The sequence below is a fragment of the Drosophila nasuta genome, chromosome 2R (genome assembly GCF_023558535.2).
Source record: "Drosophila nasuta strain 15112-1781.00 chromosome 2R, ASM2355853v1, whole genome shotgun sequence".
In the NCBI taxonomy this organism is placed as follows: Eukaryota; Metazoa; Arthropoda; class Insecta; order Diptera; family Drosophilidae; genus Drosophila; species Drosophila nasuta.
In genome coordinates, this window is record NC_083456.1 from 6,217,300 (window position 1) to 6,244,926 (window position 27,627).

General features: G+C 35.5%; 2 protein-coding genes across 15 annotated transcripts; both read right to left on the minus strand.

The window, feature by feature from the left end:
- Positions 1-1,390: 1,390 nt before the first annotated feature.
- On the minus strand, positions 1,391-2,085 carry LOC132786775 (uncharacterized). The gene is made up of 2 exons (XM_060793427.1): positions 1,993-2,085; positions 1,391-1,920 (listed from the first exon to the last, which is right to left on the minus strand). The coding sequence occupies exons 1-2, from the start codon at positions 2,027-2,029 to the stop codon at positions 1,505-1,507; spliced, it is 453 nt and encodes a 150-aa protein (XP_060649410.1). The 5' UTR covers positions 2,030-2,085; the 3' UTR covers positions 1,391-1,504.
- Positions 1,391-25,766, minus strand: LOC132786771 (chloride channel protein 2). 14 transcript variants are annotated; one of them, XM_060793413.1, is made up of 17 exons: positions 25,538-25,766; positions 21,992-23,156; positions 10,035-10,142; positions 9,400-9,565; positions 9,196-9,324; positions 8,554-8,687; positions 8,289-8,445; positions 8,010-8,220; positions 7,843-7,944; positions 7,105-7,339; positions 5,716-6,822; positions 5,557-5,601; positions 5,397-5,441; positions 4,510-4,905; positions 4,274-4,309; positions 3,945-4,178; positions 1,391-3,047 (listed from the first exon to the last, which is right to left on the minus strand). In XM_060793413.1, exons 2-17 carry the CDS (start codon positions 22,157-22,159, stop codon positions 2,724-2,726), a joined length of 3,597 nt encoding a protein of 1,198 aa, XP_060649396.1. In that variant the 5' UTR covers positions 22,160-23,156; positions 25,538-25,766; the 3' UTR covers positions 1,391-2,723. The 14 variants fall into 14 exon arrangements, with proteins under 14 accessions (XP_060649396.1, XP_060649395.1, XP_060649399.1 ...); XM_060793412.1 differs by having other exon boundaries at positions 25,393-25,766; XM_060793416.1 differs by lacking the exon at positions 25,538-25,766 and having other exon boundaries at positions 9,400-9,584; positions 21,992-22,134.
- Positions 25,767-27,627: the final 1,861 nt, after the last annotated feature.

Genomic DNA, 27,627 nt, shown 5'->3' on the forward strand with positions numbered 1-27,627 from the left:
ATAACTTTGTGCCGGTAGGAAATGTATGTAACAGGCAAAAGGAGGCATCTTCGACCCTATAAAGTATATATATTCTTGATCAGAGTCATCAGCGAAGACTTTTGCTTTGGTTAACAATCTGGTATATTTTGAACTCTATGATATATTTTGAAAGTAGTACTGCATTGATATATCCAAAATATCCTTTGGTATATTTTTAGTATTTTTGTGATATGTTAATTTAGTATATTGTATATTATTTAGTTTGCTTTTATTCAAAATGGGTAGCGGGTACCTTTCTTACTTGTTATTTTATTATTTTTTTTAGATAACTACATTTTGTACATTTCTGTCAGATGAAATTGGACTCAACCACCAACAAATATATTATATATACATATACATATAAACATAGTATTGCTTGCTAGCTTGATAGAAAAGTGTGGACTATGAGGTTACATTCATTGTAATGCACTTTCTAAAGAGCCAACATGAAAATTCAAAACAGTTAGTATTCGAACTCGAAGATAAATTTCAGTCTGTTATAAAAGGATTATTTAATAAAGATTTGCTAATAACTTTAATAACATGATATATAATAATCTATGATAAAACGAAGATCATAGAGTTCTTCTTTACCCTCTAACATGTAAAAAGCTTCTTACTTTTACCCAAGTTATGCATCTAAAGTTATTTCAGAGGCCCATTACTTTACAATTTATTTCATTTAAGCTAAATTTGAATAAAATATTCAAATATACATACAAAATAATAAAATAAATTAATACATACATAAATATTTAAAAATAATAATAATAACGGCAGTTACACTAATAAAAATGTAAAATTTAATATTTCGGTATACACATACTCATAATATATAATCTCACTCTTTACACCATAACTAAGGTGACAAACTAAATTTGTTGCTACTGAAGTAAACTTTACGCTTGTTGCTTTGTCCTTATCTCAGCAATTTTGTTTTGCTAACATTAACAAGGAAATATAAGACCAAGGCCTAAAATCATTAATATATAATATAATTCATTAATAGATTGCGATTCAGATCTATATATGTACATTCGATACCGATAAACCGAGGTTCTGGAAAATCACGCAAAATTTCTAAGATATTAACAACAAAACTTTAGTTTTCTTTAAACAGTTTCATTTTAACGCATTGAGTAAAAATAATTGTAATATTTGAAATTTTGAAATATTTGAAATATTAGCATTAGCATTATTGTGTAAAAGTACTTTACTCTAGAATATTGCAATAGCCGCTTGATAGCTATTAAAGCTTAATACACACTAGATTTTATATAATGCGAACAAATAAACGCAAACTTATTTTTAATTTTGGTTTAATTTTACATTGCAACTAACTTTATGTCTTATGAAAAATATCAGATTTCTTTTATATTATGAAGATTGCAAATTTGTTTATTTTCCATTATTAAGTTATTAATATTACTATTAAGTTATTAATAAGGTACACATATTAATCAAATACTAAATCGATCCATTACAATCTCGTTCTGTAGAAAAACATAACAAAAAGAAGTAGAAAAGCGACGATGATCAACGGCCAGTAATTGGTTCCATTGAAGAAATTTGAGCAGTTTCTACGGGATAACCTAAAGTGCTGTTCCATCAACCTCTCCACCATTTCTTCGTAGCGCGGATAGTTTAGAATAGTGTGCCGGGCATGAACTTTATTTCTTCGCGTACATTCTTTGACAATTTCCTCGGTGAAGCGAAATCTGTATGGTAGACATGTCATGGCATATACATCCTCAATGATTTTTTTGGAATCGGCATTAATAAAATTGTTCTCTTTGAGCTCAATTCGTTCTTCACGCATTATTGGACTGTTACCTATTGATACCAAGAACTGATTCTTATCCGCCTCGTAAATGGCATATTTGTCGCCTATCTGAACTGCAAGATTTGCGAATCGCAGTTTAATGTTTTCCGAGTATTTTCCAGTGCAAATTTTGGTCCAGGTTTTGCCTTCATAGAATTTACAACGTTCTCCGAAGTGCAACATAATAATTGAATTTATTCGACAAATAATTTAAAAAGAAATGATAAGTAGTCAGAAATATGAGTTTAAAATCAAAATGATTTCACAAATGCCTCGACAGATCATCAAAACTCTGACTCACAATTTACGAGTACCGTTAGCTCAAGTGGGTCATAAATTGATTTCTATCATTAGCAATATTTTATTACACTTGAATTATTTGAGCCAGAACTTTAACTTGTTTTGGCAACTGCAAATTGATTGATTGACACATCATTGATGAATAAACAATGTTCAGTCTAAAGCCTTTCGAGTGGTCCACAAAACAATTTGACCCGACCATAAAGAATAAAATTAGATTTTATGTGCACAAATTGGTAAATAAAAAATATGAAGTAATCATGAGATTAGAGTAAAGATCAAGACGATTCAGTGGGAAATGTGAAAATGAGTGTTATTGTTAATCTTTTATTTCGCATTGATTTGAACTTAAATATAGATCACGATATCTTTGACTTTATGCACTAAAGAAATATACATATGTATACATATTCATACATGTGAATACATAACAACTTGATATTCTAATTAAATTATGATGTAACTTAACTTTAACTGATCTTTACAGACTTGCGGACAACATGAAATATCGGTATGTTGTCATAACTAACGAGTCAATATACATATAACATAACATAACATAAGATTGAAGCCTATTTTAAACACTTTTGTTTATGTTCTGTGTGTTGTTTGTGTCTATTATTGTTGTTGTTGTTGTTGTATTTGTATCTGTCGGAGGCATTGTAAGCGTCACTTCCGGCGTATCCAATGACTTCATGTGCTCCATCTCAATATCCGAGCAATTGTCCGAATTGGATAACGCCGAATCCATCGATGTGATTGTCATATCCACAGCCTTGTCACTGGCACTTGGCGACAGCAGAGGCTTCTCCACAGCTGGCTTTGTATCGCCATCGATCTCATCGTCCCGCGGATGGGCCACGAAGCTGTTGCTGTTGATATCCTCGATGGCCTTGCGTAGCTGCAAGAAAAACATTTATTATTAATATAGAAATAATTTTCAATAATTATAAAAGCTACAGTCGAGTGCCCTCGACTGTGATATGCCCGCTACTGATTTGCAATATATGCCAAAATAATACTAAAATATACCAAAATCATATACCATAATATATCAGAAATATACCAACAGCCAAATTTCGCAAATAGTTATACTACAACCATACATTCTGGCAATATCATTAAAAGATACCGAATCAATATACCAAAAAATACTTAAATATTTCAAAAACAAGTAAGAAAGCTACAGTCTCGTGTGCTTGACTGTGATATGCTCAGTATTCATTTATATGAAAATCATTTCAATACAGTAATATTATTAAAATATACCAAAAAATACTAAAAATATGCCGAAAACTATATTTTATAATATAGATGTACTATTATATTACAATGCGTAATATCTTTAAAATATACCAAATTAATATACTGAATATGCAAAAATATAACAACAGCTAATTTTCTCAGATACTTATACTACAACTATACATTCTGGTAATATCATTAAATTATACCATTTATATCAAAATATATCAAAACATTTACAGGAGTCATAAGGATCGTAGTTATTATCGATTGAGGGCGAAAAAGGAAAGGCGTGCCAGAAACTAAAGTAAACTTTTTCACTGATAACTGATAACAAGTGATACCAAATTAAAGTTGTTGCTCTATCTCAGATAAAACGCCTACATAAAGACAGACAGACATTGACATTGACGAACGTGGTTACATCAACTGTTGGCACTGATCAGGGATAAATATATTTTATTGAGTCGGAGAAGCCTTCTTCTTCGGTTACAAAGGTATAAACACCTACTACCCTGTGGGTGGGCTGGTATAAAAAGAGTCTGTGGCTTACCTCCTTGAGTCCCACCACTCCGACAAGTCGTCCGATCTTGGTTACGTAGGCATGATTGATGCCCACCATGGAGAATAGCGAGTGCACCTTGAGAATGGAAGTGCGTTCGACGAGTTGAAAGGGCGAGGGATCTATGTGAATCTGTGCCTTCTCCAAATCAATGGGTTTCAGCATTTCCTCCAGTTCCCATTGCTTCTGATCCTCCGGTGACATGTCAATAACCCGTTCCCTTGGCTAAAAGAATTAAAGTTGCGTTATTATTTGAAATTCACCAATAACATGGCATTATAAACTAAATCAACAGGACTTTCAACAAGTTTTCTACATACCAATTGCACCGATTTCGCCTTTTTCATAGGCGGAGTCTAATGGAGGTGTTTGTGTGAATGTGTTTACAAGAACAGAACAGAACAGTGTGCGTTTTTGGACAAGAGAGAGAATAGAATAGAGAAGGTTTGTGTTAAATGTGTATCTAATATAAATATTAGATTTAGTCTAGTTGGTTAGTTAGTTAGTTAAATGTGTTAGAATACAGAGAGTAGATTGAAGAGACAACTTCACTTACCCCATCGCAACTATCTTCGGGATCGTTTTTATCATCGACATCTTCTATCGTAAAACCCAATTCACTTGCCTCTTTCTCTATTTCTGCCTCAGCTTCTGTTTCTGCGTCTGCCTCGCAAATCCTATCCAAGGTATAGCTATGATTGGGCGAATCTTTTACTTTCACATTGTTGTTGAAGTGAATTTTCTTTCGCTTCTTTTGCTTTTCTGTTTCTTTTGCATTCTTGCACTCATTTTCTAAGTGTACGGCAGGTTCGTGTATCTCAATAAAATGAGGCTGTCTATTAATATCTGAAACTTTATTTGTTTTGAATTTAATGCAGGGCTTATCTGTATTGGCTTCGTTGGGCAGCAGTTTGTTTGCTTTATCTGTTATTGGTGTATCATCTTTGTCATCCTTATCGGGCGGCATTTACAAAGCGTTAAATTTGTAGACACAGACACACATATTTCATATTAAACTAACAACAGGATCAGCTGATTCTCAAGCATAGAAGCAAACAAATAATCATGAAAGCTATGGCTAAATATGAGATATCCCGGCGGAGGACTTTATTGGGTTATATAAATGTTAAAATCAATAAAAAACGGGTTTTCACTTTATAAAATTAAATTGTGATTAACTTAAAAGCTTTTAATTATAGTTTTTAATTTGAAAAAGTTTTAAGAAGTAGCTTAAAAGTCAACATCAGGATTTTATGGGCATTAGTTTGTGGGCATCACAATAACTAAAATCATTTTTATTTTGAATGCGAAACTTGGCGCATAAAAAATGATTTTCGTTCTCCCCGCTCCCCTTTGTATCCCTAATTTCCGATTATAACAACAGTGAAGGCCTAGCGCCATACAATGTAGACTACTCAGTATAAAGTATTTAAAAAAGTTTACCATTTGTATTACGGTTTCCTCTTGCGCTGAAATTGGGTTTACTTGCTTGCAGATATGGAATGAGATTAGTGATAGATAGATAGAGATGTGCCACACACACAGAAAGATTCATTATCAGAGAGAGAGAGAGAGTGCATTGCGATGGGGATGATCTACTTACCAGCATGATCTGATCGGTCACAAAGTTCCAATTGTTTTGTGCTTGCTTGGAATGCAAATGTTAAATAGTAAGCGCAACACACATAAAGCCGCAACAAGTGGTTAATATTGCCCCAAAACTGACACTTAATTATGCATAATCAATGAGCAAGCAACTTACCAGCTGAACCTTCTTCGAGATGCCGGGAGTGCTGGGCGCACTGGGTGCCTGCTGCACTTGCACCCCACTGTCGGCTGTCTCGGGCGAGACGGAGCCCATCTCCGGATCGGGCTGCACGTCCTGCAGCGTCGTCGACTTCTTGAAGATGGCCTCGAAGGCGGAGCGTATGCGAAACTCGGAATTGCCAGTGATCGTTGTGTACGGCGTGATGCTGGGACTGTGAGGCGAGGCGGGTGTGTAGGTCTTCAGATTGAACGAGTTCGTCTTCTTCAGTATGGATTTGCGGGGCGTCAGCGAACTGTGCAGGGTCTCGGCTCGCTTTTTGGGCGGCAGCATTTCGTCGTTGGCAATCTGGCGCAGACTGAGAATATCGGGAGCGGGAAGCACTTCGAAGCGTGAGGGCCGTCGCTGCCTCTGCTCTGCCTCCTGTTTCTTCTTCTCCTCCTCGAGGGCACGCTCTTCGGCCTCCTTTTGCCACTTTTGCGCCACCTCCATGCGCTTCTCGCGTCCAATATGCTTCTCGATGATCTTGATCAGTTCGTAACGCTGCACCGAGCCCAGCAGTATCATGTTCTCTGGACTATCGACCAGGGGCAGCGAGCGCAGCGTCTTGTTGATCTTGAGCACCTCCTTGAGCTTCTGATAGGAGATGCCATGCCAAATGTATTTGACATCGCGCACCATAAAGTCCTCCACAAAGATGCTGTACATGCCCGAGCTGGAGGGCAGCAGATCCGGCAGATAAGGCAGCTTCTTTATCAGTATAATACTGTCGTAAATAGAGGGCTGCAGCAGCGCGGCCACCGCATTCGCCACCAGCACAGCTATCATCACGGGCACCACGTGCGTGATTTGACCCGTCATCTCGAAGATAATCACGGCCACGGAGACGGTGTGCGTCACAGAGCCGGAGAAAGCGGCGGCTCCCACTACAGCATAGCCACCGGGCATAATGGGTGAGAGGCGGCCACCGTAGCGAACGCCATGTGGAAACCACGAAGCCATAAATTCACCCACCAAGCGACCAAAGGCGGCGCCAATCTTAAAGACTGGGATGAACATGCCCGATGGCACAGGAATTGTGGACGCAATGATGGAGAAGAAGAACTGCAAGTAAAGAAATGGTGTTAGGCGTATACTTAATATTTGAAATGGTTATAGGATTTACGCAGCGTATACTTAATATTTGCATACACTCATTGCGTATATTTGAAATTTGAAATAAATTTAGAATATAGGCGTATACGTAATTTTTTATATTCATAAATTAACTGTGTATACTTGATATTCAAAACGATTGACATACATACATATAATATATGAGCTGTATGTTTTATATTTGAAATGTAGAAATAGTATACGCAGCGTATACGTAATATTTGAGCGTACCGTGAATACCAAGTAGCAGACTAGATTCCCAAAGACGCTCGTGTAGTTGGTCATCCAGTGAGTGACAACCGCAGCCTGTTCCACAGTCAAATCATCTCGAGACCATGTGAAGTTGCTAAACAGCTGTGTCACCTGCTCATGTGTGCTGAGCTCACCTGCCAGAAACTGACCCGTGCCCAGTGGAAATGAAATGCTGGATACCAACAGCGCCAGAAAACCAGGATACAAAAAGCGACTGCAAAAGAAAGTTTCAAAATGAATATCCAATTAACATTATTTACAACAAGCTAGATGGTAAAGTAATACCTAAATAAAACACTTTTTATAATGAACTATCTAAGAAAACAGAAAACAAGTTACAAAGTTACTGTTGAGTGTGCTCGACTGTAAGATGCTTGCTACCCATTTTGAATAGAAGGTAAAAAGTGCGGTATTAATTTTAAAATATTCCATATTAATACACCTCAACTAAAAATATTCCAAATCATATATTTAATATATTGATAATACTCCATTAAAAATATACCATAGAGTGAAAAATATACAAGATTGTCAGTCAAAACGACTTGCAATTTGCTGTGCTGGTTAAATTTAAATGCCAAATTCTCCACACATTTAAATTTTAGCAGACAGAATGGAAAATCATTGGATTCCAATTTGCGTTAGGGTATTTGTTGAACTGAATCCAAACTTAATGCTTTGTTGATAGTAATTTAGAAATCTGTGAACTTTACTCACTTTTTCTGCAGGAATTTGTTCATGCGTTTGTTGGAGCGCATGAAGAGCACATAACGCCGATGCACCCAGACATAGGTGGCGCCACCCAAGCCGCAAATTAAGCTAGTGAAAAATGTTTATTTATTAGATTAAAGTAGTAAGGAATTTTAAAGGAAATGTTAACTTACCCAATCAGGGCGAAAACGAACAACTCTTGCGGATCGAAGGGGAACTCGGTGGTGAAGTTGGTGAGGAAGAGAGCACGAACAGTGTCGGCATTCTGGAACCAGACGGCGAGCAAGCGAAATACCGTCGCACCACAGACAGCGGCAAAGAAGCCGCGCCAGTAGTTGCGCACCGCAAAGTATGTGGTGGTTACCTCAATGCTGAAGAGTACGCCTGCAGAGGATTGCTGTTGCTGTTTGCCAAGCTCAAATCAAAGGTACTGCAAATCGAAATCTACTCACCACCAACGGGAGCTGCAAAGCAGGCGCCAACGCCGACGGCACAGGCGGCCGCAAGCATTTCCGAGTTGCGCGACTCATTCTCATAGATGCCTTGGAATGATGTGACGAGTTTACTTAATAATTGTGCTACAATACTTGCTATATGTACGAAAGGACCCTAAAATACAAGAGTTTTCCAAAAATGTATGCATTCAATGAATGATTAAATGAGTGTTTGTTCGACTGTTGCTCAATGCTCAATGTGGCATCAATTTTTCATACTTACTTCCTTTCCTAATGGCATACCGCTGCCCAGAGTTGCCGTTAAACCAATTACCTTGGCCACTAATGTCTTAAATGTGAGATACTCTTTCAGTGCAACGCCACGCAGAATGGTCTTCATTTCAGGTATACCGGAACCTAGTTGGGTTGGTAGTAGTTAAATATATATATTTTTGCTTTCTTGATAGATGCATTGAGCATACGCGCAGTGCTTTTGGGTTAGTAATCGAGATTACAGTTTGTAAAAAAATTCAAATCGAGTATTTAACATATAGACAAAAGGGACTGTAACATATATATTCTTGTTGTTGGAGGTGCCAAGTGCGCTTGGTGCGGGCAGCTGCCGGAGTGCAGTGGTACATTCAAATGTGGGATACTCAAAAGGAAGTTTTATATAGTATAGTTAGTTAGTATTAACATTTGTCAAGTAGTTAATGCTGTTGTTTGGGAAATTGAATCTAGAACTGCATTTACCCTATCTCCCTAAACAACCATCGAAGTAAGTAAGTAAGTAAAAAAATTAATTTGGTGTCATGGAATTCTGGAATTCTTTTCGCTTTGGAAAACCCAAACAACTACATGAATAATCAAAACTACACAGCATAAGTAAGTTAAAAACTAAATAAATATAATCGATGAGACTTACCTATACTTTGCGGTGCGATGAGATGGACAAAGCCGGCTGAGAATAATATTAAGCAGACCGGCAATGAGACCCAAGCAATATACTGTATGAAGGGCTGTGAGGTAAGATCGCGATACAGCCAAATACGAGCTGCAAATGGAAGTGACAACGTTAAATGAGAATACAATCGAAAGACGGAAGTAGCAACTACTGGACTGAGTTTACCATTTGTACATATCGATATGCCTTTGTCCATGATGAAGGAGAGCAGGGCCATGATGATGCCCAGCAGGGCGAGGAACACCCAATCCTCGCCCAAACGTGCCAACGTATGCTTCCAGACCCATGATGAGATGCGTTTTATTCGTGTCGCTCGTTTGCCTAGCAGTTCCTGTAAATATTTCCCAGCACTGCTGCTTTATAAACTGATGCGTTCCAAATTCATAAAGTACTCAAAATTCTCTCGACACATTACATGCGTGTACTCACTCATACTCGCACTCATATTCTTTGCATGCATCGTGAATACTAGATGTTGTGACTGAAAACACTTGTGACAATGGGATTGGGATCTCAGCCAAATATTTGCAAATCAAAATGGCGAGCAAGTGTATTATGAATACGACGAGTACGAGTCCGAGTCTGAGTACATGGCATAATTTGTTGCCATTGCCATTGAACATGAATAGCAAGCATTTGATGTCAAGTGAATTTCATTCGAATTTTATTTGAATTCTTTACCTTTGAATATGTATATTTTTCTCATTATGTTTGCATTGAAAATATACACACAAGTATTTATATGAATTAAGTAGTTTTGTCACATGATTAGTAATGTTGAAAATACTATTCAATTTTACCTTATTCCTTTGTTTATCTTCTTGCTTTCGTCGCTTTTCGAGTAGCTTGAGTTTCCTGGCTTCATCTTTTGCAAATTCTCCTAGATCTTTAGTATAACGACCATACATCTGCAAACAAAATCAAATAATATTTGTCAGTATTTGTTTAATCACTGTTGACATGAGTCTTACACGATTATTGCGTTGTCTATAGCTAGTTGATGGCCTCTTAATTAATATAGTATGTAGAAACCAAGCGTAAGAATATAAATAAATAAATGCTGTAGACCATCCTCGGAGATGGCTAAACACTTACTGATGCGTTTCACTTGTTGATCACATGGCAGCAGCCAAAAGTCCAATATTCATTATAAATAACACACAGAAAACTCTCGTCTTTTAAAATAAACAAAACAAAAAGCAACAACTAAAAAGAAAATTTATAAAAAAAAATGCCAACAAAAAATATTCTTCCAACAGGCAAACAGTTTTTACGCCTGTGAATTTTCGTCATGAAACGATTTTTTATATACGGAAATTCCCATAAACATTTATAGATAGGTGCAAAAAGTGACAAGCGACCACAGCATCAGCCACAGCATCACAGCTATATCCACAGCATGGCAACGAAATAAAAGAAAATAAAAGACAAGCCAAAACAAACGACCAGATGATTAGGCAGTTATATGCTCGATAAAGTTGTCAAGAGAATTCATTATACAAATATACACACATATATACATATATGTATAGGTATTAAAATATTGTAGAGAAACAAATGCGGAAGTTCAACACACTCGGCTGCATCAAAACTAGAGCGTTTATTATAAAGTAGGTGAATTTATACCATATGAAATGTAGATTATAATTTGATAAATGGAAGAAATATTAATACTGCATAGCAAACATTTTAAATATTTGCTGAACAAAATAATTTGAATAGTAAATTAATCTTGTAATGCACTTAGAAATTTTAAATTAATATATTCGTTTCACGATTTGAATTTTATACTTTGCAATAACTTTTAATACTGTTTAAAACAATGTTAGAAATATATTCTACCGCAAATACTTAACGAAAAAGGAAACATGAATAGTGATATACCCTTTGCAATTTAAAATTTATATTAAATAAACATATTTTTGTGAAGAACATGATTAAGAATTGTAAATACAATGCTGTGAAAAAAATTCGGAAATTCATAGAGAACAATATTTTTTCAATTGAAAATTAAAATGAGGAAATATTCATAAAAAATTGATAGAGAAAAATCTGATATTTAATGTTTGAAATTAATACTTTGAATTGACATAGAATTTTTTTGAAGAAATTAATTACAGCAAATTTGAAAAGTTAATAAATTTAAAATTATATTGCAAATATTTAAAATATTGTATATTGGGGCCAGTTTGCAGAATCATTTCCATAACCCGCAATATTTCTAAGAAAATGATATTAATAATGTGAGGTATAATATTAGACTAAAAATTATATGTTTTATAATTATGAGAAAATGAATAATATCTAAAAGAATTGTGATATTGCAAATCGCTAGCTTAGTCACTTTCTGCAATGCTATAATTATTTTAATTAGTGATTAATTACAGTCTGCGTGAATAATCACTGCCAATGTTATTTCTGCGGTAGAGTCAATAAACTTAATATTTTTTCAATCTAACCACTATGAAAATATCTGCAAAAAATGTGTTAAATATTGACCTACATGCAATTAAAATGTATTTAAATTAATGGTCAAATTTTCAGTGCTATAGGTAGCAAAAAGCAAACAGATCGCAGCGAAAACAAAACGCAACGCAATGAGAATCGAGAATTGAGAATGCAAAAGAAAGGTGTTTGTAGTGTGCTTGAGCATGTCATGGTCAAAACAAAGAGCATAAATATAAAAATAAACGGGAAATTCGTCAGTTATGCGACGGTGGGGAACAGCAAGAGGAAGTGCGACACGGCATGGCAATAATAGAAGAAAGAGAGAGAGAGACAAGCCAAGAGCATGGCTAATTTCCCAGAGGTCTGGGCGAAGGTCTGTCTGTCTTCTTGGATATGGTGACATGCGAATACAGATACAGATACCAATAGCAATACAGATACAGATACAGATGAGAATGTATTCTGTATGGGCTTGCTTACATAGTAGAAAGCCTCGATTTCGAACTCAATCTGATTCTTGTCATCGTCTTGGGTGCTGGAAGTGTTGCTGTCGGGGCTGGATGTGCGCTTCTGTTTCTGTTTGCGTTGCTGTTGCTTCTGTTTGGCAATGGCCTCATCCCAGCGCAGGCGGACGGGCGTGGAGGGCAACTTGTGGGCGTTGTGGCGTTGCTCCTCGCGCAGATAATCCTCGCGATTGATCAGCAGCTCCGGCTCGAAGGCGTATTCGCGAATGTACTCATCCTGGTGAGTGCGACTGTTGTTGAACATGAAGCAGCAAGTGATTTGGAACTGAGTCAACACACGGTTGATGCGTATTCAAATTCGATTGCGTTTTCGATTCTATTCGTATTTCGCTTTTGATTTCTGATTTTTGATTGTCTTCTTTATCTATCGATGCAGCAGCCGTGCTTCGTGTCAGTCGCATAAATCCGTATTACGGCCTTTGACATGCCTTCGGGGCTGTTGGCCGAATTTCTGTTTCGCATTTTGTTGCCAATTATTTTTAGTTTTCGGCCGTGTTGCTCTTCTTGCTTCTTCTCATTGCAAGACGTAATTACATGTCGCTGCCCTTGAGACCCGTCTCGTCAGCACAACAGTTGTAAATATCATTGCAATTTATTTTTAACTTTCTCGACACCGCTGCACGGCCTTTATCACAAATTACGAGTATATTGCAAATAATTTGATTTATTTTTGATTGGCAAAACTTTTGCTAGTTTCTATCACAATAAAAACAACATCACTAGGTTATTCAATTTTTCTCGATTTTCTTTACACTTTCAGAGCAGTTAGCGATTCTAACGATTTTGCTCAAATAGTTATTGATTTTCGACTATGATTCTCCGACATTCACACAACGTTGTAATCTTCGCGAAATCTTTTTTAAAACTGAAACTGAAACTGACGCTGCCGAGCTTTCCGTTTGTGTGAAAAATTATAGAAATTTTCTTTCCGTCTAGACCCACAAAGCTATGCATTGGCCAGGGTAACCAGCTGTGTCGATTTTCTACCAAATGCCAAATCGGTCGAAATAAACAATAAACTTTTTAAGTGTTCCACTGAGCTTTTCGAGATCTTGCTACTTTTTTTGTAAAAATCAGAATGCAGAGAATACCAAAATAATTTAAATTCAATAAATATAAATTTCGAAAGCTTTAAAATATTAAAAATTCATTGCCTAATTTAGAAAAATGAAGAATAAACTTGTATCTATAAATTCGAAAACTATTCTATACTTACTTATTAATGGGAACTCTAATCTTATAATCTCAATTCTTATTATCCCCCTAAATTTGTAATATTTACATTTGCCAAATAGTAAGAATTCGTTGATGAGCTTGGTCACCCTTTTCTTTGCAGCCTACTACCTTTTTCAAAGAAATAATTTCTTAACTTATAATAAACACTAAATACTATTCATTATAATCCGATTAAAAATAGCAAACAATTTCTTTTTTTGCTCGCTTTGTCATTCACACACTATTTCTTATTGCTTGTGCATCAACTCGGAAGGGGAACAAGAACAGAAGTACCGAAGCAAAACATGAAAAGATTGGTATATTTGTTTGTCATTACCGTAAAGTGAATACCCTATTTTAAGATAATGAATATGCTTTTAAAAAAATGTTAATTTATGAGTAGCTCTCGGAATGCTATGAAAGGAATAAGCACGTTTATATCAATGGAATTTCGAAGAGTGTGAAATGGGAAATTTCAAAATCTATTATACTGCGCATATTCAAATTTCAAAATTCAAAAGCTTCTTATTATGTTATTTCCCAAAACATAAAACAAAATTTAATAGGGAATTGAAAGAAAGATAAGATCATTTTTCTTACTATGAATTAAATTTGAGAATGCCAGAGACTTTCTTATAAGCAATAACAAAAATTTTTAACTGAAACACTTCAAAGTATTTCAATATTATCCTTGTTTATAGGTAGCATTTGTAGATGGTTGAACTTCTAAAATCTCCTAAATGATAAAACAAAATTTACTAGGGAATTGAAAGAAAGAAAATTCAATTTTAGTTGCTATAAACAAGTTTGAAACTTTTCCTCTAATAGAAAAATTTAAATATAAATAAATACTATAAAATATTTTAAAGCTATGACTATAGCTTACATTTGTGAATACTAGTGTTTAAAAATTATATAGCTAATCTTTCTTAAGTTTTCTAAAGCCTAAACAACATTTCATAGAGATTTGAAAGAATAAACAAAATCTTAGTTATTATAAAATAAATCTGATTCTTAAAGCCGAAATCAAAATTTGAATTAAAATACTACAAAATATTTCAATGTTTTGACTATAGCGAATATGTACTAAAATTTAAGAATTGTATAGTTAATCTTTCTAAAGTTGTCTAAAGTTTAAAACAACATTTCATAGAGTTTCGAAAGAATAAAGAAAATAAATCTGTAAAGAGAGCACTTTGATGAATCGAAATACTAAAAAATATTACAAGGTAGTGACTATAGATTACATTTTTGAATTCAAATTCTATAGCTGATCTGTGTAAAAATCCCTAAAAAAATTTCAATAAAGTTCGAAAAGATAGTCTAATAAAGTTTAGATAGAGGTATTTTTCCCTTATAAAATATATGAAAATATGACAGGGGCGCGGCAGCGACAAAAAACTTTTCGACAGAATGCTTATCTAGATAAGTGATTTACTATCATTTGATAAAAGTTACGTGTTCTATTTAGAGCATTGGTAGTTAATTACAAGACAGATCTAATTATAAAACCTTCGAACAATATAGATATCTAAAATCAAAGTACGCCAATCTCAGAGCATGGAAATTAGTGTACTTTGGTTTATTTAAAAATACCGATAAGAGAATTATACAAATCGCTTAATGGGAAAGTTGATGGGATCTATAAAAGGCAAGTAATCACTAACCAGACGATTGCGCTTATTGGCAATTGGCTTTATGAGGTGTAGGTTATTCAAGTCAGATATAAAGATAATGCTGTTGTCGCTGAACGAGTTACCAAGTCCCAAATGAATGAGCAAGTGTGTTGGCAAGAAATCTTATCAATAAAATAGATTACCAATGACGTTCAGTGCTCTATTCAGTAAATGAATATATGTAAAATTCCTATGCTCGAGTATTTACACTAGTTTTGTAGTTGGATTGAGGCTTACAAGAGTGTCGATATATCCGAATGGATCGTCATCGTCGGACGATGAGTCAGAGTCGGGTCCATTTTCCGTTGGCGGTGGGCAAGGATAGAAGGCCTGTGATTTGACTTTGGGATGTCGCTGGACATGTCTCAGTTCCGCCTCCATTGATATGTTGCTGCTGCGTCTCTGGCGCAACTGACGAATGAACTTCTCGAAGTCTGCCCACTCGGAGTCAACCAGCTCGACATTCTCTTCGCCAAACTCTTCATCGTGTATGATCCGTTCAACGTGCTGTTTGGCTTTCCCGTTGCGATCACGATTGTCGCGGCTGGCAAAGTAGACCATTGCGGTTGTTTATCGAGGGGAATCCAGAGAGAGAGTGTGTGTGTGTGAGTGAGAGAACGCGACGCAACGCGACAACAAACGATCAATATCGATACGACAACGACTCGGATGTGCTTAAGAACCTTTATTCGTTTTTTTTTTTTTTTTTGTGTTTTTGTTCTTTGCTATGGTTTTTTGTTTTGCCAATTATCAAACACTATAAGCTGTTGCTATTTGCCATGGCCAGAAGCATTTGTTTGATTTTTGACCGAGTTATGCAATGTGTGCTATTAATTAATCTCTTCCTCCCGTCAAAGTCGAAGTCGATAACTGCATCCGCGAGATACTTTTGCTGCGTGCGACTCGCACAAAGTTTTAAGCTCAACTGAGAAATTTGTGACACACTCGTTATACACTCGCATATCCATAGATGGACCGATATTGTCTCGTTTAAGCTCAAGATTCAAGATTCTAAAAAATTTAGTACACCAATACGAGGGCAAGAGTCTGCGACCCGCGATTTCATCCCAGTCTCAAGTGCTTAGATACTTAGTGTTACTTGCATTTGCTTACATACAAACGTACACACACAATGACATTCTCACCCACACACACACACATAGGCAAAAGCGAGCAGCTCTCGAGCGGTCAAAGTTTGTGTGTAAAACATCAATAAAATTTCATAAATTTAATAATTTGCCGCCTGTTCTAGAGCAAAAGTGAAAATGCTCGTCGTTTGTTTGGTTGACAACAAGCGCAGCGCACAGTGGGGCAAGTACTACAAATCTTGAATATATTATAATAAACATTGACGCGTTCAATGCACTTGCCCCACTGTGCCATGTCACTTAAGCAACTCAAATTGAGCCTGCTTTTTGACGACATCATCTTACTTTAATCTCAACAAGTGAATACTTTTGTGTATGTGTGTGTGTGTGTATGTATGTGTTGTGTGTATGTGTGTGTGTGGTGTGTATGTGGTGTGTGCGGGTGGGTGGATTATGCACATGGCACCGAGTCACATGTCTGCTATTGTCTATGCGGCATTTCTCAGATATAAATGTATCTCTGTAGCTGGGCAAAGTTTCGCTTTGATTGAATTGCTCAATTTAAGACTCTGTCGACGCCTGGCCAAATGACGGCATTAATGTCATTTGGCCATACGCCTAACCCTAAATGGGTTTAATACACTGACGCTCACGACGAGGATTATCAATTTGGATGGGGCAATCAACGCCACCAATTACAAATGAATCCAATCGTCACCCACTCGAAAGTGTTGAAGGACATGACGCGAATAAATTTGACACAGTAATATGTTAATATCAAGCGTAAGGAATTTATAATCTTTTACTGAGAATATATCTCATTTTTCTGGTGTAGAGTCATAAATTCAGATTAAGCTCTTTGAAATTGAATTGTCTGTCATTTCTATTACATGATTAAATCAGTTTATACTGGAAGGGAACTACTACGAAGAATTCACATTTCATGGGTTAACAAGCTTCAATATTAATTAACGAACATTTGAATTCATATCAGAGACAATAATCACTTGAAAATGTCTCAATTCATTTATTCAGTTCACTCTGAAATTTATTAATCTAAGAGAGAGTCGAACTAAGAGTGCAGCAAAACACATTTGATTGATTAGAAATGACAGAAAAGAGCGTATTTACTACTCAGAGCGATAATGTCGAGTATTTGTTTTAGTTTTACGCTCAATTCTGACAAACACGATGGAGAGACAAATACTATAGGCAATACGTTCGACCAGATAAACGCGCACTTATACACACATTTAACATGTCTAGAGATCTCAATCTGTTTAAGAGCGATTCCACACAAAAAAATAATAACAGAACAGAGCTTTCAAGCAGCGCTATCATTTGTATTCGACTAATCTATCAGCAAAGCGCAAGTCAGGCAAATTCTGTTGTCTTTATCATAATGTGAAGCAATTACTCATTATTAGCAAACTTATATAAAGATCAAGTTAAAAGTTATTCATTATATTCCCATTAGAAAGCATTTGTTAAATTTTAGAGTTATTAATTACTTGCAAAAACTGTCTTTAATTTAATTCGATTAAAGTTTCCAAAATATTAAGTATACGCAACAATGACCTACCAATGCATCTATTAAATATTTTATTAATGGCCGGATTTACGTACATACTTCAATAATATTAAATTCTCATGACCTATTCGGGACAACAGGAAATGTATGTATTTTACACTTCTTGAGATATATGTCACTGATAATAGATTTTGTCCTCATTGAGATAATTTACGTATGGGAAAAAAACATAAACCGAAACAGTTTTAAAAATAAAGAAAAGTTTTTTGCATTATATTTAGGAGCTACGATTAATTTAGGAACTTTTTATGTTTTACTATAAAGTATTTAAATTCCTTTATTTTTTTGTTTTCATGCGAATTCTTTAATTTTTGCAAATTATCTTAAAACAGAAAAATAATTTCAAAATCATTCTTAGCTCTCGTTAAAGTGTTAATCATGAGTTATAAGATTTATCTTTACTCAAAATAAAAAAAAAAAAGTTTTGGTATGTGTTATTTCCCATTAAATATAGAATTACCCATATATCACAGAAAATACGTGTTGGGATTGTACGAATGTGCCAGGATAAAAGGATGATTTAGAAAATTTAAGGTATATCGAAAAACTTTTGCCACAATTATCTTGGATTTTAATATAAAAATCTGTCCCGAGAATGTTCGAAATGAATAAAGATAATTTAAGTTTTATTTAGCTTTACACTTTTCGAAATAATCACAAACCTTTCTTTTAAACATAGTGCTTTTATCGATTATTAAAATGTTTTAGAAGAATTTACAATTTTGGCGAGAAGACAACGCGAACTTGGCAACAATTCCAGGGCAACTGATGATTGCAGCATCAGCATCCGCAATTCCAACGCCAGACACAGAAACCTCGGGCCTCAGCCCCATAGAACTTTAACACCCACAAAAATCTGGCCAAGATAATGGCGTCAATACAAGCAAAGAAAAATAACAACACCTGTTGAACTGTGCAAAAGTCTAACAGAAGTGAAAGAGCAAGATCGCAAAAGCCAGAGAGAAAGAGCGAATAGGAAAATTAATTAAAATTCATTGAAATCGCTGTGCAAATATGGAACACATGTAATATTTGCATAGGTTTTGCAGATAAATTGGGGAATTATGTAAGCGCAAATACCATGCAAATTGAACAAATAGTCAATTTGTCTTAAATAGAATTCATTTTTACAACTCTCCCAACTGTTTGGCATCCGAACTGTGTTTAGGTGTCGGCCAGCTTTTAAGACCGACAATAAAACGCATTGTTAATTGTATTAAACAATAAACGGATCATAAACATTCATAATCAATGAGTGCTACGAATCGGGCTCTCCATTGAAAGCTAGAAATCAAATCGCATTGGATTTTTCTGCCTATCTTCGTCACTAAATCAAAGTGATTGGCGATAGCGAAACCCCTTTGATTGATGGATGGATCAATGGTAGCCTCCGATAAGCCAGTAATCAAATCCGTCAGCTCAATTTATGACTTTTCAATAAATGCTCAGACAGTTTATATTGAATTTATGGTGATACTCATACAAGGCTTTCACTCCGGATATTTCCAAAAATGGTGCAAATTACTAAGTACTCAAACGGATTTACACATCTGTTTAGCAGCAGTTATTTTTGACCGAAGGTGCTAATTACTTTACATAAAACTCAATGTTATTCTCTTATTTACATGAATCAATTTAATCAGATCTATCAAAAATATAAAAGAGTTATATATTAATAGAAAAGTTTATATTACAATATTACGTATACGTTACATCACTGAAATAATTTGATGACTTTAACATTACTCATCCGCCCAATGATGCACATTTGATAAATTTTAATTTGAAAATATTAACGAAAGTCACATATTTAAACAGCTTTTAGCCCTGCTCATGAAACATAAAACCTACAAAGGTTCATTAACGCAATTGTTGCTTGGCGGCGGCAACCTTAAAAGCTGTCCATAATCCCAAGCAGAACGATATCAGAATGCGTCAAAGCCAAGAAAAAACTATAGTCATTAAAAGAACAATCGAATAGCAATTTGGGTTTTTGTAATTAATGCACTGAATTTAACTGACTTAATGACAAATGAGCTTTTGTGCTCGTTGTTATCATTTGTGTAAATAACAAATAATAATAAATAAATATTTATAGTATTTATGACTTTAGTTTTTGTTGTATTACAACTAATGGGAAGCCCAAACAATTTGGTTGGTTTATTACACTTTTCAAGGTAACACACAAATTGCTGTGGCCAATTTTGTTTATTATCAAGTTAATGAATATCAAAATTGCAGTCATCAGCTTAAAACGATCAATCAATTCGAAATCAATCAACAGACGTAATAAACGAAATGAGAGAGATTAGAAGAAATTTATGAGTGTGACCTGAGTTGATCAGTCGCCAAAAGGGTAAAGTCTAATTTAAATTCGAGTATTTATTTATTTGTTTATAAGGAAAATGACTAAACTTGGCAGCTTCATAAAACAAGTTTACATCGGACTTAACCACGAGATGCGTGTAGATTTATGGTGATTCATTAATATCAGTTATGTTATCTCTCGACTAGCGCGTGCCACTTTATCTCTCGTCATCTGACAGTGAAAATCTCTTGGAATGCCTTTGAACTACAAATGGTCGTACATGTAGAGCACTGGCTGAATTTAAGATCCATCAAAAATGGCTTCAGACCAGCTGGTAAATGTTTGCATTGTAAACGATGCGTTGTTTTCGGCCAACTCTCACATGCTAATTGCTTCTTATCGCAAGCAAAACACTTACGAATTCTTAAGCACACAGATAAATTGGTGACCTACTCGCAGCATTCCCATACAGAAGCCGCAAAGGTCAAACAACTTCAAAGTCCCGCACACAAGCATTTGAAAATAAAGCAAAACGAATTCATATTTTTCATTTACTTTTGGTTCAATGACGCAAATTTAGCGTGTTATAATTTTCAAGAATGTTCTTTCGGTTACCCTGTAATTCCAAAAATATCAAATGAATACCAAAGTCTAGTTCTGTTACAGTAAAAGTTCGCAAGTTCGCATTTTTTTAAAATTCGAAATTAGGTTTGTTGCATATCATTAAAAATGTAAGTCACACTTATTTGTTAAGTTTCGTTACTGTTAGTTTTTATACCCGCTACCCATAGCGTAGAAGGGTATTATAATTTTGTGCCGACAGGAAATGTAACAGGCATAAGGAGAGATCTCCGACCCTACACGCATATATTTTCTTGATCAGCGTCAATAGCCAAGACGATCTAGCCATGTCCATCTGTCCGTATAAACATCTAGATCTCATAGACTATAAGAGATTGAGCTGAATTTTTTTTTATATTTGAATTTTGGTATATACAATAATAACTAAAGTATTTGTGATTCCTAAAAAATTGGTTGTGATCAGATAAAAATTGTCGAAGTAATTAAAGAAATATTTTGGCGGACAATGTGGTAAATTTTGCACTCTATAGTATATATTGAGCATAGTACCATATAAATATACCAAATATGTCAATTTGCATGTTTTAGTATATTTGGAGAACAATCCTACAATATTTTGCTTTTATTCAAAATGAGTAGCGGGTATCTCACAGACGAACACACTCGACTTTTGTTGTTTATTTTTATCGTTTATTTTGAATATATACAAAATATTCTAAATATACCAACTCATCGTATAAGTCATCACTTAGTGATTATACTCTTTTACTCTTTAGATGACGAGTATCAAAATCAGTTCAAGTCACGAGACCGAAAGTGGGAGAGAGTCAGCATTTGTTATGATTTTGTTTGGAGGGGAATCCCGTGTAAAGCCAAATAAATCATATTGAATCAATGGAATAAATTACGACGCATTGAGCTGTTATTAATAATTCGATAAGCCTATCAACAGGTGTGGGGCAGAAACCAGACTGACAAACCACAACAAAAATAAAATAAAAATAAAACTGTGCGAGGTGGCGCTGTGATCTGCCCACACCTGCTGTTGTTGTTGTAGTACATATAGAGTCTTGATCCAACTGGTTGCCAAGCTGATCATGTGTGCAATCTGTGATTAAACATATGATCAGACTATCATGTGATAGTCGCCAATTGATCTGAGTGTGTGTTTGTGATTTACAAATAAGGCAATGTAATAAAAAATAAAACAAAACAAAAAATCAATCACAAAAAAAGTTGAGAGAGCAATAAACCCGTGAAAATAAACTACTAGAATTTATACTAGCGCAAATTGGAGAATACTTAGGATTAAAGAGCAAACTTACCAGGGTGTGAGTGTAGCCGAGTCCCTCCTCGGCGTCATCGTTGTTGTCGTGATCATGACCCATATTGAGCCGTATCGAGGACGCGTTGGAACACGTGCGTATGGGAAACGTGTGGTTCGGCGAGGGCACGAGGAGCAGAGATTCGCGTCCATTTCTGCTGATCTTCATGGTGATTTATTTCTCTTTTGTTTAACAAGTTGCAATATCACAATAATTAACGTAAGACTTGAATATTAAATGGCTGCTTTATACTTTTTTTGATGTTTTTTATTGAGTATAATTTCGCTTGTCTTTCAGTTAAGACGCGCTTATTATGCGATTATTGTTGCTTCGATTGTCACTTGCACTTTTTCCGCATTGCACTCGACGCGTTGTCCGTATGCGGCACATATAAAAATGAAATCAAATTCCTTTTGCTTGTGGATTAAATTCAATTAGCTGCACTTTTATTGCACCAAGTCACAAGACTGACTTCCTTTGCAGCAGCAGCGACGCTGATAACGACGCAGAGTCGAACTCGAACTCGAACGTCGAAGTCGTCGTCGTCGTCGAAGTCTACGCTACTCTCAATCCACGCTACGCATATGCATTCCAAAGAGGCTCGAGTCCAAAGTGAGTGTATAGGTGAAGTTGTGCCGTTATGCGGGAGTGAGGCAGACTGCTGCTGCTGCGAAACTTCGTCGACTGCGACGTCAGCTGAGCTGTGTGCGCTTGGGAAAATTGCTACTGCTGGCTGCGCACTGCACTGCGCTGCTCCTAACGGTGATAACTTCAGCGTAGTGTGTTGCTGTTCTTCCCTCTCCTTCTGCTTCTCTTTCGCTTTTTGTATGACCGAACTGCGATAATGCTGTGTGTAAGTTTGTGTGGGAGGTGCGAGAAGGAACGAACGTGTGTACAACGATTTCAAGTGGCGCACTTGAGCGTGTGAAGGCTTAATTAACAACAGCGACAACAAAATCGCAAATGTATCACAGTTTCATTATCTGTTCTATCTATGTTTATTGAATTTGTCGAGACAACAAACAGGAGTATTGGCTGCTGGATTAACTGTAAATATTCCGAAATTAGCACCTGTTTTCCACGACGATATCCAAAACTAATTAACGGTGCTCAGCTCGATATTCAATATTTGGTTCTCACAGCGGAAATTTATTTATTGCCTTGCCTGAAATGAAGTAAAATATATAGATGTCTGTAAGTATATAGCGGTCATAAATAATTGCATATGAGTTGCTTTATTAGCTAATCTAATTAAATTATGCATGGCCAGCTCCCACCGCAAAAACAAAACCACAAATCCACCCACGTGGCGCCGCTTTGCAAATGAGAACGGGATGCAAAACGAGTTTGGCGTTGGCTGAAGAGAGATGCGTATATGATGACTGCACTCTACTGAGGAAGTCTGAAAAGTGAAACAGCTGAGAATGGGAATGCGAATGGAATGCATTGAAGGTCGTCAGCGAAACGGAACAAAATCTAGCTAGGAAGTTTACACCAATTAACAGGATTGCTGATCTCAAAAAGTAAGAGAATGTGTATCAAATTAAATTAAGGTTTAAATATCTTGAAATTTATTTAATAAATTCGGCTCTAAGATATTAGAAACACAGACTATTATTTATTTATTTATTTGATGTTAGTTAATTTTGGAATTAATAAAAAAATGTGATTTTTTGGTAATATTTCTTAATTATAAATAGTGTTTGTTGTATAACCAAAACATTTTCTCTTTTCTCGCACTTAAATAAAACAAACTCATTCGCATTACATCAACAATGTGAAAACAATTTGCTTGTTCTCTTGTTGATGACAAAGATAGCGTATAACGGATAACAACTATGAAAAGAGATCATCTTACTTCCGTCATTATCTTTGTACACCCTTGAGCCACATTTTGGAGGCCATTTTGCAGTCCCGAAATTCTAAAAATTCTTATCATACCATAGTGCCAAAGCTGAGTAACCTAGAAACCCCCAAGACAAGTGCTCTAATGCGTTTTAATTTATGTCTTTATTGCAAAGTGAGTGTGGCTCGTGTGACGGACGCATTTAGCTTGTAAGATTTATTAATTTATTTTAATCTTTTGTCACAATTATGGCGCCGATTCGAATAGATTTATGAAGCTGGCGCATTATTTTTTGCAACTTTGCCTACGTCTGAGTTGAAGCATTTACGCGTATTTACACTTATCAGAGGAACTTTCTGTTAGCGGGGAATTTGCATATGATATTCCTATAAGTAAGTGTTACAACAACAAACCGGTAAAAAAGCAGTTTTAGCGGGTTTTCGTATTTTTTTAGCCCGTCCATGCCCTGATAATGAACCACAGTACTTGTATGTGTATAATATTCACTTTTTGTTTTCAGACATTTTTTATAGATGTGTTTACTCGGCATTATTTACTTTTACCACGAAAGCTGCATTATTTAATGGTATATAAGTGTATATACATATACATATATACTGGTACTATGCTGATTTTTGCTGATACTCGAATCCATTAAGTTTTTATTGCAGCGCGAAATTCGTTGATTAACGCTTTTGAAATCGCAGCTTAATTATTGTTGATTATCTGTTTCATTTCTCTTTTGCAGCTTGATCATGTATAACAAGGTGCTAAGTTTAGTTAACATCTTATATGGCACTTCTTTCGATACACTATGCCGAGTATTTCTGTTCAGAAATGTGTCAACATTATTCTGAACACACGTCCCAAAATGAAAATTGTTGTTTATAATTAACTTGTCTGTTGAATATAAATGAGCTGCTGCGGTTTTGCAATTCTCTTATATAGAGTTCTGGGAATCACCACACGTCTGTCATATTTCCAAGCTAGTTCTAACAATCAATAAGTAGTATTCTAGTTTTGTGGGCAAAAGCTTGTTTAAATATTATCATCAATTGTTAAGACTCTCTCTCTTATGCCCACTCTTAACTAAACAGCATTCCAAGAGGTGAGCTTTATATTAAGTACACTTGAAATTTAAGTATTTGGTCAGAAGTGTTAAGAACTGAACGATTCTTCAGCTTGTTGTTCGAAGCGAGGCTCTACTGTTTACACATAAAAAAAACACATTACCAAGCACAGACGCAAACAAAAATACACCACACAAAGGCTGCCAAAAATACTTATTTTCACAATAATTCACAAAATAAAAGTGCTAACAAATTGTCCAAGTAAAATATTTGTTTTGGATGACACTCAAATGAACTCGAAATTATACGAATTTAATTTAAATAATTATTAGTTTAAGGGCATTAATTGTAGTAATTTGCAATCACAGTAATTGGCTAAAATCTAAATAAAATGAAAATGGAGCAATTAAAGCCAATACAGCCAAATACGAATAACAAAACACAACAGCATGCAAATTTAAAAGAGAACAAAAATAATGAGACACCTTTGGCAGGTGCGCCCGCCACCTGTTGTTGTTGTTTTCGTTCCACTGTGCTCACTCACAACACAGCTCGCAACTCGCACACTCTGAGCGCGTGTTTTGATTTGCTGTTGTTGTTGTTGTTGTTCATGTTACTGTTGTCACTCACACTTCACGATCGAGCGCTGTGAACAAGTTTGATTGATCCGTGTGTTTTCGTTTGATTGACGCTTCGATTGATCCCGTTTACTGTTACTCGCACTGTTGCCGCGTTAATTGGAGTCTATTCCAATGTTGTACATGAGAATTGAGTGAAGGAAAGGAAACTGCAGAGCGATTCTAGAGCAGCTCCGTTGTCAACGCGGCCGCTTCGCGTTCTGGCATTGACTGCTAGCGTCGTCGCCGTCGTCGCTGCTGTTGACGTTGCGTTGCGTTGCGTTCCGTCGCTGTTGTTAGGTGTTTGGAGCTCCGGACCCGGTTATCACCTTCGGTCAGCGACAGCGGCAGCTCGTTCCGTTCCGATCCGATTGATGACGTAGATCTACGAAACGGGAGCTTTTCGCTCGTCGCGATCAGCTGATTTGCATTTCCAAGTTTTTTATCGCCAGCTTGATTTTAATTTGTGATTCGGTTTCAGACTAAATCGATTAGCAGAGCCAATTTCTCTGTCTTATAAAAGGTAACATTAAAAAAGATGCTGTTGAACATGTCGTGAATGTGTCTCAATGAATGTATTAATAGTCGGGGGTTTTTTCTCTCTCTCTCTTATAACGATAATGCGCAGTTAATTTATCCCTTAGTTCACATTTCCACCGTAATTATAATTTAAATATCGAAATGAACTCGTAGGTATTTTTTCCACATTTTTAAAGGCATTTCATATCATGACACATTTCTCGCTTGTTACGTAAATATTCAGCATTTTAATTGCTTTTATTTGCCATAATAAATAAATAATTATCGTACGTGAATTTCATTAACACCTCACAAATCGTTTTAATGGGATTGAAAAAAACCCGCAATAATCGAGTATGCATAATTCTTGAAATATTTTGATAGAGATAAATTAATATTTTTTTTGATTTGTCTGAAACAGATTTTTCCGAAGTTATTGAGATTTCAATTTTAGTGTCTACCAACAAAAGTTTTGACATGATTTTAGATACTCAACAAACAGAAAACGCTAAATTATTAAGAAGTAATTTTTAGTCATTTATCTCAACGAAAACAGGTAAATATTCGTTTGAAAGACTTAATGCGCTTCACCTGTTATGCGATTTGAGCACACGCCATTGGCAAAATGAGACGTCGTGTTTCCACATATTTTAGCAAAATTGCTAAATTAAACATGAAATGATTTGATTTATAAATTACGAGCGCTTTCATAAATAAACTCCACACACGCCGACGCAATCAGACGACAACACCAAAAGCTAATTCAAGCTCTGCCTTCGACGATATACCCTGTAATCAGTTATGAAATTAAGTTAAGTTACTTCCGAATTTGTGAATTTAATAAAATGTAATTCTCAAATTGGATTGATTTTCAATTATAGACTGCAAGCGAATCTTTATAATTATTTTAATTAAATGCAGTCTTGAGATTGACAGGATTGAAACAAAGGTCAATTAATTAAAGTATTTACATTTTGAGGTCAGTTAATCAAATCAAGAATACCTTTATGAAACCACATTCTATCGATACAGGGTATTGAAACCCACATCGCATGACATTTGTTTCTGCTTTCTGTTGTTTTCTTAACGCGATGTGAATAAATAGCTCAGCAAATAGGTGCAACTGATTAGAACGATATAATTTTCGACTTGTGTAAAAATCTTTGCTTATTTTTGCGACTCCAAGTTCTGAGACATGACTGTGAATTTATTAGACTCACAATTTAAATTCGCAATGCTATTGGAACCCATCCCACAGTCCGTTATATCGCATTATATGATCATTGGCAGCTAATAACCCAGAAAATCAGTTTACAATAAGATCTTAAGTGTAGAATAGACAAGCCCACAGCTATAGAAATACTCCAGGTACTGGAAACTGACACCGTCATTATCTATTTTGGGCATGTACGCGCATATAAGTATGTATGTATTTTATTGGCATAATTAGCCAGAATTATCATTGCCATCCAAAACTTATCTATCTGTCATGACAGCGAGACAGACAGATACAAACCTGTCGATGTACAACACTCTTGAAGGAAAGTGAAATGTAAGGCCTGTCAATGGCATCTGACAGTAATG

Coding starts and splice junctions, on each gene's coding strand:
- LOC132786771 (XM_060793410.1), bottom strand. CDS start 15,658: ATGGTCTACTTTGCCAGCCGCGACAATCGTGATCGCAACGGGAAAGCC. Junction 8,221..8,288: donor CTTTGCAGCTCCCGTTGGTG/GTGAGTAGATTT, acceptor AATCCTCTGCAG/GCGTACTCTTCAGCATTGAG. Junction 3,048..3,944: donor GAGTGGTGGGACTCAAGGAG/GTAAGCCACAGA, acceptor TTTTTCTTGCAG/CTACGCAAGGCCATCGAGGA.
- LOC132786775 (XM_060793427.1), bottom strand. CDS start 2,029: ATGTTGCACTTCGGAGAACGTTGTAAATTCTATGAAG. Junction 1,921..1,992: donor ACGTTGTAAATTCTATGAAG/GCAAAACCTGGA, acceptor CAAATCTTGCAG/TTCAGATAGGCGACAAATAT.